This window comes from Scardinius erythrophthalmus (genome assembly GCF_964197995.2).
Source record: "Scardinius erythrophthalmus genome assembly, chromosome: 21".
NCBI lineage: Eukaryota > Metazoa > Chordata > Actinopteri > Cypriniformes > Leuciscidae > Scardinius > Scardinius erythrophthalmus.
The window spans coordinates 15978927-15993151 of NC_138241.1; the positions used below are offsets into that span (position 1 = coordinate 15978927).

At 38.9% G+C, this 14225-nt stretch overlaps 2 protein-coding genes across 17 annotated transcripts in view; one reads left to right on the plus strand and one right to left on the minus strand.

Annotated features, from left to right (window-relative positions):
* The window catches only part of syne2b (spectrin repeat containing, nuclear envelope 2b), a 116297-nt gene extending 109403 nt beyond the window's left edge, over positions 1–6894 (plus strand). For 12 of the 13 annotated variants that reach the window (XM_081350606.1, XM_081350600.1, XM_081350596.1 and 9 more), the window contains 10 exons: positions 597–665; positions 1582–1682; positions 1786–1909; positions 1998–2197; positions 2997–3197; positions 3811–3939; positions 4114–4305; positions 4390–4434; positions 4625–4674; positions 5468–6894. In XM_081350606.1, the coding sequence (XP_081206732.1) occupies positions 597–665; positions 1582–1682; positions 1786–1909; positions 1998–2197; positions 2997–3197; positions 3811–3939; positions 4114–4305; positions 4390–4434; positions 4625–4674; positions 5468–5678 (1322 nt within the window). In that variant the 3' untranslated portion in view covers positions 5679–6894. The remainder of the gene's footprint in view (positions 1–596; positions 666–1581; positions 1683–1785; positions 1910–1997; positions 2198–2996; positions 3198–3810; positions 3940–4113; positions 4306–4389; positions 4435–4624; positions 4675–5467) is intronic. The other variant, XM_081350604.1, reaches the window with a different exon arrangement.
* esr2b (estrogen receptor 2b) overlaps positions 1–14225 on the minus strand; it is a 61785-nt gene that overhangs the window by 13360 nt on the left and 34200 nt on the right. Inside the window, exons 7-10 of one of the 4 annotated variants that reach the window (XM_081350609.1) lie at positions 10921–11054; positions 9461–9644; positions 9114–9347; positions 6656–8228 (exon numbers count right to left, since the gene is read on the minus strand). In XM_081350609.1, the coding sequence (XP_081206735.1) occupies positions 8180–8228; positions 9114–9347; positions 9461–9644; positions 10921–11054 (601 nt within the window). In that variant the 3' untranslated portion in view covers positions 6656–8179. Of the gene's footprint in view, positions 1–6655; positions 8229–9099; positions 9348–9460; positions 9645–10920; positions 11055–14225 lie in introns of those variants that run through there. The other 3 variants (XM_081350610.1, XM_081350608.1, XM_081350611.1) reach the window with 3 other exon arrangements.

Below are 14225 nucleotides of genomic sequence, written 5' to 3' on the forward strand. Positions count from 1 at the left end.
CTAAGTTACCATGTAGAACCAAATTCTTAGTTATCATAGTAGTGTACTGTACTCTGATGATAATGAATTGTTTGCCATAGGTTTTTATCCTAATTTAACCTACATGTCAGAACAGACTGTGTGTGTGTGTGTGTGTGTGTGTGTGTGTGTGTGTGTGTGTGTGTGTGTGTGTGTGTGTGTGGATGAGCTAATAATGTGTGCAATAGTTAACAAAACATCTCTTTAAAAAAAAACCTGATATACCTGAAAATACCTGCAAAAAATATCATTCTTAAAATTCATTTTTTAACAATCACTATAAATATTGAAGAACAGATAAAAAAAAAAACCTTAAATATGTTACTAGAAGTGTAGCACATAATTAGTGTTCTGTATCCCTAATTATATAGAATGAGCCATTTAATTAATTGTTAGTGTATCTAGATCTCTGTAATACAATGCTCTATCAGTGTATCCCGCTCTGTTATATCTATATCCTGCTGTCTTTTATATAACACTCTTTTAGAGTGTATTTAGTTCTCTGCTCTATTAGACTCAGATAATTCTGTCTGTTACAGTGTCTCTAGATCTGTCTGTCTGCCGCTCTTCTGTTGCAGATGTAGAGGTCACTGAGAGCTCTCAGTCATTTGTTAAAGCTACATCTAAAGCTCTGAAAGCTGTGTCCGGTAGGCATCAGCCTGCTGCATGCTGTCCGCACTCTCACTGCACATTACATATGTGTTTTAGCATACATTACAATATCTGCATGAACCCAACTGCATCCACATGCTTCCTTCATTTGTCTTTAATGAAAATAGACGTTATGCTTTGTGCTCGCGGCCTGCTGCTCACTGCTTCCTCACTCAAGCAGCTTCTTCGGCATGTGTTGCAGTGCTTTTCACAGATTGCTACCAAGGAACCCTTTTCACATTTCCAAGGTTCTCAGAAGCCTCCAAACACAAGATAATATGACAACGTTTATTGCGTTTTGTCTGCATGCTCTTAAGTAATTTATGATGTATGAAAAAAGATCCACAGTGGCTTCCCTCATTGCAGCAACTTCCATTTTTATTACAGATATTTTGTGACAATTTCCCAGAAAGTGTCGATTTTGTTCTCTTGAAAACTTGGGATGTGCTTTATTCACGAATGTTTTATGCAATATTCCAATTTCATGCATAAGTTAAATTTGAAACTGTGGATGGTAAAATAGTTGGGTAGACTTCTATAGTGGTGAGCGGAAACTACAACATTTTTCATTTGCTTTAGTAGAAATCCACGATAGTGTTTCAATGACTTTCCAAAAGAGGAAAAAAAATATTAAGAGATTGATTGTTGGTCAGAAGAGAGAAAGAAATCAAATTTTTAAAAACTTTACAAAAAGTAAAGTGTTGTAAAAGTACTTTATATGAATATGAAAAACCTTTGCTCAATTTACAATGTTAATAACTGTGGAAACTCAATCACAGTCTGTGAAAAGGGTCCATTGCATCTTTTTTGATTGACGTTTTCAGCAGCATGCTCTGTTACTGTGTTGACTTCCTGCATGCTTGTTTCGAGTGATTTTAGGAGTTCAAATATCTCTCTCTGTCTCTCGCTCAGGGGGAAGATCAGTGGTGGAGACGTGGCACTCTCCTGATACACCAGACAGGACACGAGTGAACAGAGAGATCACCAGCGCACAGTACCACCCACAGGCCTATGTGAGGACCCACACATACTTATCCAATTGGGCTACACACACATTAACATTGGCTTACACATACATAAACACGTTTTTTTGTTGTGTTTCCTCACTCTCTCCAGGATAAACTCATGTCTGAGTGTGCTGGCAGTATAGACAGTATAAAGCGAGTGAAGCTGATTCTGAACGAGGAAGAACAACTGGAGGATCAGGGACTGACGGTCTTCTCTGCAGCAGATAAGACGGGTACTGCTGTTTGTATTATGTACACACATTCTTACAGGTATGTTCATTTAAATATATTTGACCTTTGCCCTCTGATCTGTGGTTTCAGGTGTGATCGAGCGATGGGAGCTCCTGCAGGTGCAGTCGTGCAGCGTGCCACAGGATCTTCAGCAGTGGCACAGACTGAACTCTGACCTCAGCGATGTCATGGCATGGCTGAACGCCGTGATGCCTGAGCTAGAGAAACTTCAAACTCTAGAGCCAAAAATCACCATCAGAGACATGGAGAGCAATATCCACAAACTAAAGGTACTGAGCGAGAGAGACATTTAGAGAGTGATAGAATCGAATGCAAAAACTGAAAGTTAATAAACCAATAAGCCACTTGAAGCTGTGCATTGCAAGTAGACCTGTCTTAAAGGAATAGTTCATCTGTCATCATTTACTCATTACTCATCATTTAACACAAAGGAAGATATTTTGAAGAATGTCGGTAACCAGACAGTTGATGGACCCCATTGACACTTACATAATAGGAAAACAATACTGGGGTCCATCAACTGTTTGGTTACTGACATTCTTCAAAATATCTTCTTCATTTGTGTTCAGCAGAAGAATGAAATTTATACATGTTTGGAACAACTTGAGGTTGAGTAAATGATGACAGATTTTTCATTAAGTGAACTATTCCTTTAAACCTGCTTAAAATGATAAGTGGATTTTATTGAGTGGCCTATTGCTTAAAAAACTTGTAGTAATATAATTTAGAGGAAATAATTTTCATTATATACACTATCGTTTTAAAGTTTGGAGTCAGTTTTTAATTAAGAAAATGTATTATATTAAAATAAATAAATATATATATATATATATTATAATTTATTTGAAAATTTAGCTTTGCCATCACAGGAATAAATTACATTTTGTAATATTTGTAATTGTAATATTTTTTCACAATATTACTGTTTTTATAAAATAAAAAAAATGCACGAGAGATTTCTTTCAAAACCATAAAAAAAAAAACTTACAAACCCTAAACTTTTAAAAGGAAGTGTATGTTAATAAGGAATATGCAATAAAAAGTTAATTTTTTATTTTTTTTCATCAGGACATGCAGAGGACTTTTAACGGCTACAAATCGGTGATGATTGGTGTCAATCTCAGTGGGCGGGGCTTCCAGCATGGAGACAGCACTGAACTACTAGAACTGCGTGAGAATCTGCAGTTAGCCAATCAGAAATGGGCACAGGCCTGTGCGGCCCTGGACGGCTGGGAGCACCGACTGCATCAAGCACTCATGGAGTGTCAGGTGAGGACAACCACCAGGGTGCGCTTTAAAAGTCTCGCTGACACGTGGTTTGACAGACAGAGTTGAGACAATACAGCAATGTACCTTGAATGTTTTGTTTGTTTTGCAACTGCAACACAACATGCATTTGGTAAGTAGGTTTCTGTGCACTTTCACACATTTGCACTTGTTACATTCTGTGTAGTGAGATTTTATCTCTGGATACAAAACCACAACTTTAGGTTTTGTTTGGATGTTTTTTAAAGGTTGCAGAAATGCTAAACACAGGTTGTTCTCAAAACCAGTGTACTGGGGAGTCGTTTCAAGATCATAACCTCTCTTGAACTATCATTTCTTTAAAAAAGAAAACTTTTCAATCAGTTTTGAGATTTCAGTCAGATTTTTTTAGATTTTTGAGTTTTATTTGATTTGATTTTAGCTTTATTTAAATGAACAGAAATGTTACAATAACCCTGATTTACTGTACTGTTATTCTCAGGACTTTTTTGTGCCATTTCTTCCTGTAAATGCCCTGGTATAGTGGTCTAAACTGAGCACACACACGCACTTCATGTAATGAAGACCTGTGAGAAACACACACTCATCTGTATATTCCTCTCTGTTTTTTCCTCAGGAGTTTCATGAGACTCTTCACTCTCTGCTGCTGTGGTTAGCCAAAGCAGAAAGCCAGCGCTACATGGTCAACATCCATGACACAAACACAGACCTCAACATCCTGCAAGAGCATCAAGACACACTCAAGGTAGAGTAGTGTGTGTGTTTGCAGGCAGATTCTGCTATTCTTGTAAAATATCTGAAAATGTCCCCACAAAAAATAATAAACCTGATGAAAACATGATTAATTGTGGGACTAAATGTCTTGATTCATATCTTAATATAATAGCAAGAACTATTATAAGTTGTGGTCTGTGCACAGGCTGTTCAGCAGGACTTACAGTCTCGTGAGAGGGACGTGAACTCCCTGCAGGAGATCTCCTCACAGATCCTACTACAGGACCAGCGAGAAGACACCCTGGAGGCCAAAGAGAAGGTTCACGTCATCAGCAACAAGTTACGGCTGCTGATCAGACAGATCGCTCACGACCTGCACACACTGCAGAGCAGACTGGTATGTTTCACACACAGCTTTCTCCGCAGGCTCTGTTTCAGTCTCACACACACTGATGTTTTGATCTCCGCTGTTCTGTTGCAGGACTCGTCGGGTCCAGATGTGGGCAGGACCGCACTGAGCGAGCAGGTACGAGTAGTGAGTAGCGCCAAAATTGTTGCTGCATACCCCTCTGACACTGGCTGATTGCAGCCTTAGGTCATGAGAATCTATTTCGCCTTCTCACTTTGGTTTTAACACTGGCAGTAAATCTCTGAAAAATCTGATTTTTTGAGAACTGGTGGTAACAAACACTGACTCATTTTTCTTCTCTCTCTAGGAAGTGGCAGAGGTTCAGGATGTTACACGGGGATCTCCCGCGAGTGTCAGGTACACACTGATAGTGCTTCTATGCATCTGCGTTTGTCATGTGCTTTTGTGACCTTGCTGAACTTCTAGTGCTCTCTTCACACTCCCTAGTTCTTCTTACTTTATAAGTTAGACTTTACAACCCATAAAGTTATAACTCACATTTTAAAGTTGTTTTATGAGTAGGTGACAAATAACATGACAGCTAAGAATGTTCTTAAAGCAGCAGTCAAGTGACAGTAAAGACATTTATAATGTTACAAAAGATTTCAATTTCGTAAATGTTTTTTTTTAACTGTTTATCAAAGAATGTAGGGACCCCAATGTATACACAACCTTAGGTTTTTTGAAAGAAGTCTCTTATGACTTCTCTCACCAAAATTACAGTAATATTTTTAAATGATTACAATTATAATTACGATTTAAAATAATATTTTTTTATTTATATATATATATATATATATATATATATTTATTTATTCTTCTGATAACAAAGCTGAATTTTCAGCATCATTACTCCAGTCTTCAGTGTCACATGATCCTTCAGAAATCATTCTAATATGCTGAGTTGCTGCTCAAGAAACATTTATTTTTGCGCCGTAATATTTTTGTGGGCACCGTGATGAATTTGTTTTTCAGGATTCTTGATGAACAGAAAGTTCAAAAGAACAACATTTATTAGAAATAAATAAATGTAAATTCTTGCTAAATTTGTAACAATGTAAAAGTCTTTCACTCAATCTTTTATGTAAAAAAAAATCTATTGCTAACCCCAGACATCTGGTGTAAAAATGTTTAACTGTCCATTGTTTAGGGCCGATAAGGCCGATCGGTCCCCGGCGAGGCCGTTCCTGTACCGTGTCCTGCGAGCAGCTTTCCCCCTCCACATCCTCTTCCTGCTGCTGCTGGTTGTGGCGTGTCTGGTGCCTCTCTCAGAGGACGACTACAGCTGCACTCTCTCCAACAACTTTGCCCGATCCTTTTACCCCATGCTCCTCTACACCAACGGACCCCCGCCCACATGAGCACGAACACATTTGGGATGTTGTCCACGCTTCCCGGGTTAACTCTCCTGTTGCAGAACCTGTAGCTCTGGAGTTTGGGTTTCAATGTTCAATCAATTCTAGTTCCCAAATCTGTTGCTCAAGGAGAGGGACTTTTCTGAAGCAATCCGAAACCCGTCTTCTTGGAGAACACTTTGACGGCAAGGGTGCACTCTAAATGTTTTTAAACTGTATAGTATGTAGCAGCACACATTGAAACGCTCCTTCACACAAATGTATTTATTTTTTAAATGTAAATGACAGATAATTGAACCTATAGTTCACCCATAGACGGCCTGTATTTTTTAACTAGAATCCCTGTGTATATGTGTGAGTGATGGGACTTGAATATCAACTGTTCATATTGTTTTGTTTCTTGAAGTCAATGTGAAATGACTTGAAATGATGAATATATTTTATTTGTAGCTGTTTTAACTGCCATTTCTTTGGTTAAAGCCATGGAGAAGAGACAGAGGCATCAGGGTGTGTGCAAATGTAATAGTCTTTTAATTTATTCAGTCTAACGTCTGGTGGCTTGTGTTGTTTTCAATTGTGCATGTGTGAAGAATGCAAAACTGCTGAAATTATCTCATTGGAGATCTAAATTACATCGGATTATGTTCATAAGTAGAATTTCTCAGGCAGGAGACTCTGGTGTCCAGATGGTCTTAGTTTTTTGTTTTGCTAAAATGTCCCATAGAAACACATTTCATGTATCCACATGATTGCATGTGGCTTATGTTTATTTACCCACATACAGTAGTTGAATGTCAGTTGTGACGGTAATAATAATAATAATATGGTGAAAAGGCCATTAGTCAATCTTTTGCTCGTACTAACTGCCAAAGTCTCAGAGACTTCAAATTATTCTTTTTTTAAATTGATGTTTTTAAATGATTTGTTATAGTGGATTACATTATGGGTCAACTGAAATAGACTATGAAAGAAACAGACTATGTCACAGAGAAACATTTACTTTATTATGAATTTATTTTGCAGCAAACCTTGCACTGCCGGTGTAAAACACTGTTTGAAGAGAATATAAATTTAGATGTGATTTTGGTGCTTTGAGTTTGAAATCAATTTTACAACAAATAAACATATGCGTTAATATAATGCGTTCACTTAATTCCCACATTTATTTTGCAGCTGTATACAGTTTTGGAAATAAAAATGAATTTAGTTTTGCTACCTTTAGAAACCCAGTGTTGTGTTATCAAGTATATTTCTTCCTGTTTAAAGCTGAAGTGTGTAATTTTGATGTTAAAATACCTTCTGCTACCTCAGTTTAACCAGAAAACTATAAGCGGTTTGTAAGTTAACGTCCCAAAAACTGTAAACACAGTGGAGCTATTAACTCTTTCCCTGCCAGCAATTTTCACAAATGTCATGGCCCCCAGAATATTTTGTGAATGTTTCTGATCATCAGATACTCTACTTTTTCAGAAGATGCATAACGTCCCGGAAAAGCCGGAAAAATTCCATCAAAGGTGGGGAAAGAGTTAAAACACTGTTTGAGCATCTCTACCTGTTCAGTACAGTAACCTTGTCCAACCATTGGCAGATGATGGAGTGTTGGGAAAAAACTGGTAGAAAATTACTTTTTGCAATTCTACTTGGTGACACGTGCAGAAATGATACACTCCAGCTTTAACGCAACTGCCTTTTCAGGAAAATGTAGGTGCAGGTTGTGATTACACAGGGCATTTTTTCAGGATGCACCATTACTAACACTTGTAGCACCAGAAAATTACACATTACAAAGCCATTTTTCCAGAATGATACACCTGATTGTGCGTGTAATCCGGGCTTTAAGAGTACAGCTGCAGACGTTTTTTATAAGTGTCACATTTACTGTCAATGACAAGTACTTTATAAACCACGAAAAGCACCACAGGCCAGCAAAAAAACACTTATACAGACACAGAGTACAAAATGCATAAACTATTATAAGTGTGCGTACCATTTCCTTTCGTTTGTCCAGTCTTCAGAGAAACAGTCATGTTGAGTCAGATGTTCTCAGAGATTTTGGATGACAAACAAAATGTGTAAATGTGCAGTGTGTGATTTTTGGAGTCTGTTTGAATGGTCATTACATTTGCTCAACCAATGGCATGAGTTTGGGGTGGGGCTACCTGGTTGCTGAGCAATGGCAGAAAGGGTGAGTGTTTCAGTCTAGTTTTCTTGTTATTCTGCTATTAGTTATACTACTTAAAGATTCCATTCATGATTTCTTCAACAAGGTTGAGATTGGTTTGGATGAGATTCATTTCTCTTCAGTTTCACATTATGGCATAAAAGGAAACAATATAGTTCGAACTATTGTGTTGAAGTAGGACTAAACGCCATATGGTTTGGTTCAGGTTGTCATTGATCACCTAGAGTTCTAATTCCCAGGTGTGGTTCGAATCCCCTACACCAAACAAGCGGCTTGAAAAAAGTATGGATGGTCCGAATTCAATTACCATACAGAAGAAAGATTGTCAGTCTGTGTCCATGTCCAATGTCCTAAAGTGCAATGTCTCCTCGGCGCTAGAGAGACAGACACAAAATCTGTGTTACCTTGTTAGAGGTTTAGCATAAGATACACTATTTACATTTGTAAAGCAAGCAAAAAAATCGTGTGCTAGGAAGTTTGGGGTCTTTACGATTTTTTTTTTTTTTTTTGGTTGCATTTATTCTTAAGATATATTACTGTGATGGTAAAGCTGAATTTTCAGCATCATTACTCCAGTTTTCAGTGTCACATGATCCTTCAGAAATCATTCTAATATGCTGAGTTGCTGCTCAAGAAACATTTCGGTAACACTTTAAGGTCCAATTCTCACTATTAATTAGTTGCTTATTAGCATGCATATTACTAGGATATTGGCAGTTTACCCAATACCTAAACTAAACAACTACCTTACTAACTAATAATAAGCAGTAGGAGTTTATTGGATACAAAGTCGTAGTTAATAGTGAGATTTGGACCCTAATCTAAAGTGTGACCAGGTTTTGTTATTATTAGTGTTGAAAACAGCTGTGTTGCTTAATATGTGTGGAAACCATGATTCATTCTTTTTCAGAAAAATTCAAGTAAACAGCATTTTTTTAAATAATATATATATATTATTTTTTTATTGTGACTGACTTTTGATCAATTTAATGCATCCTTGCTGAATGAAAGTATTAATTTCTTTCTATCTAATTTATCTTTCCAATACTTTTGAATGGGAGTATATACAGTATTTAAGCAGTTACATGAACTTAATCTATAAAAATGTGTTATTCGAGCTGTAAAGAATCATGCTTTTAATAAAGTACTACTGTTTTAGGCGAATTAAGCACTGATGTTTTGTGGATGGACTCTTCACAAATTATGATTTCTGTATTACAAAAACCGCCATAATTCAACACGTGCCTGTATCCACTCACTGTGGACTGTGCCGGGTCTCCTGGTCGCTCGCTCTCGGTGCAGGCTGCGGTCTGGATGTGTGGAGGATCTCTGGGGTCTGTTGTGTGTCCGGCCGGAGAGAGGTTTCTGTGTGTGTCATAGAGAGCATCCGGCTGCTCTGGGACGTGTTGGCGTCCAGCATCTCCAGCAGAAGATCGTACAGCAGCACCACGTTTTTTCTCTTCATGCTCGACAGATGCTCGATTCCTTTGTTGCTATATGGACGACAAGAGAAGAGAACAGTCGATCACTATCTGCATGATCAAGAAGAGCAAAGTGACAGATGAGAGGGAAGTTTCTGTGAGATTACGACAGTCTGCAGAGGTACCTGAGGTGGCGAATATGTGAGAGCAGCATCAGCAGATGGGCGAGCCGGATGGACTGCTGCTGAGACGACAGGCCCGTTCTGGAGATGCTCCAAACCAGAGCGTCAGTCACAGAGTCCAGCAGCCTCAGAACCTTCCCACGACTCTCCACACCTTCAGGAGTCTGTGACAAGCTTGAACAGTTATCTGTTAATTAGCACAAAACAGGATGAGATCTGATGCAGGTACAGAGAATAGTACTTTTGTGATAATATTCAGAACAATCGTTTTCTTTTTTTATGGAACAGTTGATTGTACCTTTAGACAAAATATATACGTAATGTGTTTTATGTTGTTAATTATATATTTGATACATCAGCCTTTTGTACACTAAACATTTATTGTTGGTTTAACTTAAAATTTTAAGGCATCCAGGCTATTAACTTTAAGTTCATTGTATTAACTCAATTTCAATGAACTTAATATTTTGAGTTCCTGTTGATTAAACCAGTCTCCTCAATTTTATTTTATCTGGACCACATAAATGATCTAAGTTGGTGATAAATCATGAAAATATTTTTTTTACAATGTGGCTCATATATTAAGCTATAGTGAAAACCTCAATTTTATACAGAGGCCCAAACTGAGCAAAAATATGCAATTTGTTGCAGTAGTTATAAAGCTGAAAAGTAGAGATGAAATTCTGATAGCTTATAATGTAAATCAATGAGATTTAGATAACTGATTGATATATATATATATATATATATATATATATATATATATATATATATATATATATGCATTGTATGCAAGTAATCACCCTATATTTCCAAAATATGCCTTGATAAGATGATATTTAAATTAGTTTCATGATCAAAGCTCTATAGTTTTAATTGTGGGGGCTAAACGTATAATTTAATGCAATCATGTTCCAACTTATTTGATACATACATTTTAACATGATTTAACATGGAAAGAAAAAATATGCATGGATAATCAAGTAGACCCAAGTTGCTTCAGTCCAGTAAATATTCCTATTGAAAAATTACTAAAAATATAAAAGTTATATTTACGGTAACTTTATAACAGTATATAACTTTATATAACTTTTTTAAGGCAAAAAGACAAATCTACAAAAAACTGAAGGTGGACTTTTTTTATAATTACACTAAAATGCCTGTAAGACAAAAGGCATGTAGAAGATTGTGTTTTTCAGCAATGTTTGGATGATTTGGATAATTAGAGGCCTTAGCAATTCATGTATCAAATAGGAGTAGGTTTTATAGGGTTAAACTAGAAGGCAGGTGACCAGAGACCAGGCATGTAAATTAAAAGCTTCTGTTATTGAACAACATGTTAACTATAGTTAACTATATAGCCCTAAAATTATGTAGAGAAAAAACAAGATATGTAGCATTTTATTTTATAGCATTTTCCTCTCATAAAATAACGCACACACACAATCAGAGAAGTGTCATACTGGAGTTGAGAAGGATCATGGCTTTGAGACAGACGTATTCCTCCCTCTGTAGCTTCAGTTCTCTGAATCTGGAGGTGGTGGCCAGCAGCATGTCAAAGATCTCCATGATGCCTTCAACACAATTCCATTCACCCCTGAAAGTAGAGAGAAAGAGAGTCTGAAACTGAGATCAAGGAGAAAAGGCCAATCACCTGATGTGACTAATCACTCTGGAGCCACAGGAAAAGGGCGCCGCTGTGCACAATCCCTAACTATCCCGAATATGTCAAGTCCATTTTAAACTTTTGAGAGCCTCCAAAAAAATCTGGCTTGCATATGCGAGTAAATTTCACTCTGAGCGACTAAATAATGTCTATCATTAGCCATTGGCAAATAAATTCTTAGATTTTACTCGCAAGTGTGTGTGTTAGATGCCAAGTATGAGTTTAGCATGTATATATTTTCACTCGCTGAACACTGACTGAGCGCTTGAGAGTTTCGCTCTCCGTCAAGCGATCTTTAGTACAAGTATTTCAAATTCAGCTTAGCGTACCTGTGTTTGACGTACCGTAAACTCTAGTGCAGGGCTACAGACTGCGACCAACTGGTTGCATTTTGCGACCATTTTTCCTGCTGGACCGGTGCGACCAAATATTTATTTGGCGAATCCAAACAAAATGAAAGCAGAACGAAAATGCGCTACTCCATTTATGCTTCACGGACCGTTCATTAGTTCGGACCAATAATGGACAGCGCAGCGCCCCGAACTTGCCAGTCGCGGGCCGATCTCGATCAAGCGACACTGTAACTAGGAGATCCAGACTCCTGAGATCCAGTGAAGAAATCCATTGAATTCACCTCAGAATTAATCATATCTTTGCTGCGAGATCCAGTTCCGATTCGGCACAGAGTTCTCTGTTATAAACCAAAACCATAGATATCAGATCGAACAGTGCTGATGTGGAAACCAGGAGAAACACTTATAGAAGGCTTTCAGTCCACAAAACAGCAACATTCACAATGGATTTAATGTAGTAACTGTAACCATAATGTGACAGAAAAAGTCAAACGCTTACAAGTCTTTTTCCAGCACTTCAAAACTATCATATATACATTTTATTTTTAATGTGATGACCAACAAATTTTTTGTTCATCCTTCAAAGATTGTCCTAAAACTAAAAAAAAAAATTAAGATGTAGGGAAACTCTTATTTAAACACTTATTTAAAAATAATCAAATAAATAAATGACCATTGTAAACAGTAGGATGCTTATTGGTTATTTTCACTCCCTAATATATATATAATTTTTTTTACTTGTTTTGCTTTTTAATTAATATTAAGACATTATGAATGATAATAATTAAAGTTAATTTCATCTACACCCTAAATTAAGCTTAGTGCTTTATTGTCAGCCCCAGTGCTATAAGAACTTTTTTTGTAGAACTTAGTGGCTCTGGTCTACTTGCGCACCTAAAATTTTCAGTCAGGGGCTGTAGCGCTCCTAGTTAAAAAAAAAAGAAAAGAAAAAAAAGAGAGAGAGAGAGAGAGAGAGAGAGAGAGAGAGAGAGAGAGAGAGAGAGAGAGAGAGAGAGAGAGAGAGAGAGAGAGAGAGAGAGAGAGAGAGAGAGGAGCAAGTTTGACGCGCTACATGTAAACATTATTTTGACAGGAAAATACATGACTGTATGACTAACAATATCTTAAGCACCACCACCAGTCCTAAGTTCAGTTAAAATGACATATGCATTCATGCATTATCATCAAGTTTTAGCTCTAATTACTAAAGTTCTATCATTAAATAATGCTTGATTGTGTACATTTGCTATGTTCACACAAAAAAAGATTTAAAAAGCTGTGCCATTTTACAAAGATAACCTGATTTGGTGGAATATAAAATAATACAATTTAAATAAATATATAGGCCTATATACAAAAAAAAAGTGTTTTTCACTTTCTCTTTTCCAAAAAAGAGAATAACCGAGTAACAAAAAAAATAAACAAAAAAAATAAATAAATAGAAAAAGATGGCAAAGATACTAAAACTAATTAGAGTGCCCCGGCCCCCTATTATGCAATTTTAAAAGTTTCTCTATTTTATTTTGGAGGTCTCCTAGAATAGAACCCCTCCTTGAACTGCCACCTTACCGTGGTGGAGGGGTTTGAGTACCCGAATGACCCTAGGAGCTATGTTGTCTGGGGCTATATGCCCCTGGGAGGGTCTCCCAAGGCAAACAGGTCCTAGGCGACGGGTCAGACTAAGAGCGGTTCAAAACCCCTTATGATGCCAAAGAAAAAGAGGACCGTGACGTCGCCCGGTATGGCGCAGCCGGGGCCCCACCCTGGAGCCAGGCCCGGGGTTGGGGCTCGTATGCGAGCGCCTGGTGGTCGGGCCTCCCCCCATGGGGTCCGGCCGGGCTCAGCCCGAAGGAGCGACGTGGGGCCACCCTCCCGTGGACCCACCACCTGCAGGAGGGACCGTAAGGGGCCGGAGCTAAGTGGATCGGGCGGCAGTCGAAGGCGGGGGCCTAGACAACCCGATCCCTGGACGCGGAATCTAGCTCTAGGGACATGGAATGTCACCTCTCTGGCGGGGAAGGAGCCTGAGGTTGTGCGTGAGGTTCAGAGATTCCGACTAGAGATAGTTGGGATCACCTCTACGCACGGCTTGGGCTCTGGAACCACACTCCTCGAGAGAGAGGATGGACTCTTCACCACTCTGGAGTTGCCCATGGTGAGAGGCGGCGGGCTGGTGTGGGTTTGCTTATAGCCCCCCAGCTCAGCCGCCATGTGTTGGAGTTTACCCCGGTGAACGAGAGGGTCGCTTCGGGTCGGGGATAGGTCTCTCACTGTCGTTTGTGCTTACGGGCCGAACGGCAGTGCAGAGTACCCGGCCTTCTTGGAGTCTCTGGGAGGGGTGCTGGAAAGTGCTCCGACTGGGGACTCCATCGTTCTACTGGGGGACTTCAACGCCCACGTGGGCAGCGACAGTGACACCTGGAGGGGCGTGATTGGGAGGAACGGCCCCCCTGATCTGAACCCGAGTGGTGTTCTGTTATTGGACTTCTGTGCTAGTTACAGCTTGTCCATAACGAACACCATGTTCAAGCATAAGGGTGTCCATCAGTGCACATGGCACCAGGACACCCTAGGCCGGTGGTCGATGATCGACTTTGTAGTCGTTTCATCCGACCTCCGGCCGTATGTCTTGGACACTCGGGTGAAGAGAGGGGCGGAGCTGTCAACTGATCACCACCTGGTGGTGAGTTGGATCCGATGGCGGGGGAGGAAGCTGGACAGACTCAAACGTACTGTGAGGGTCTGTTGG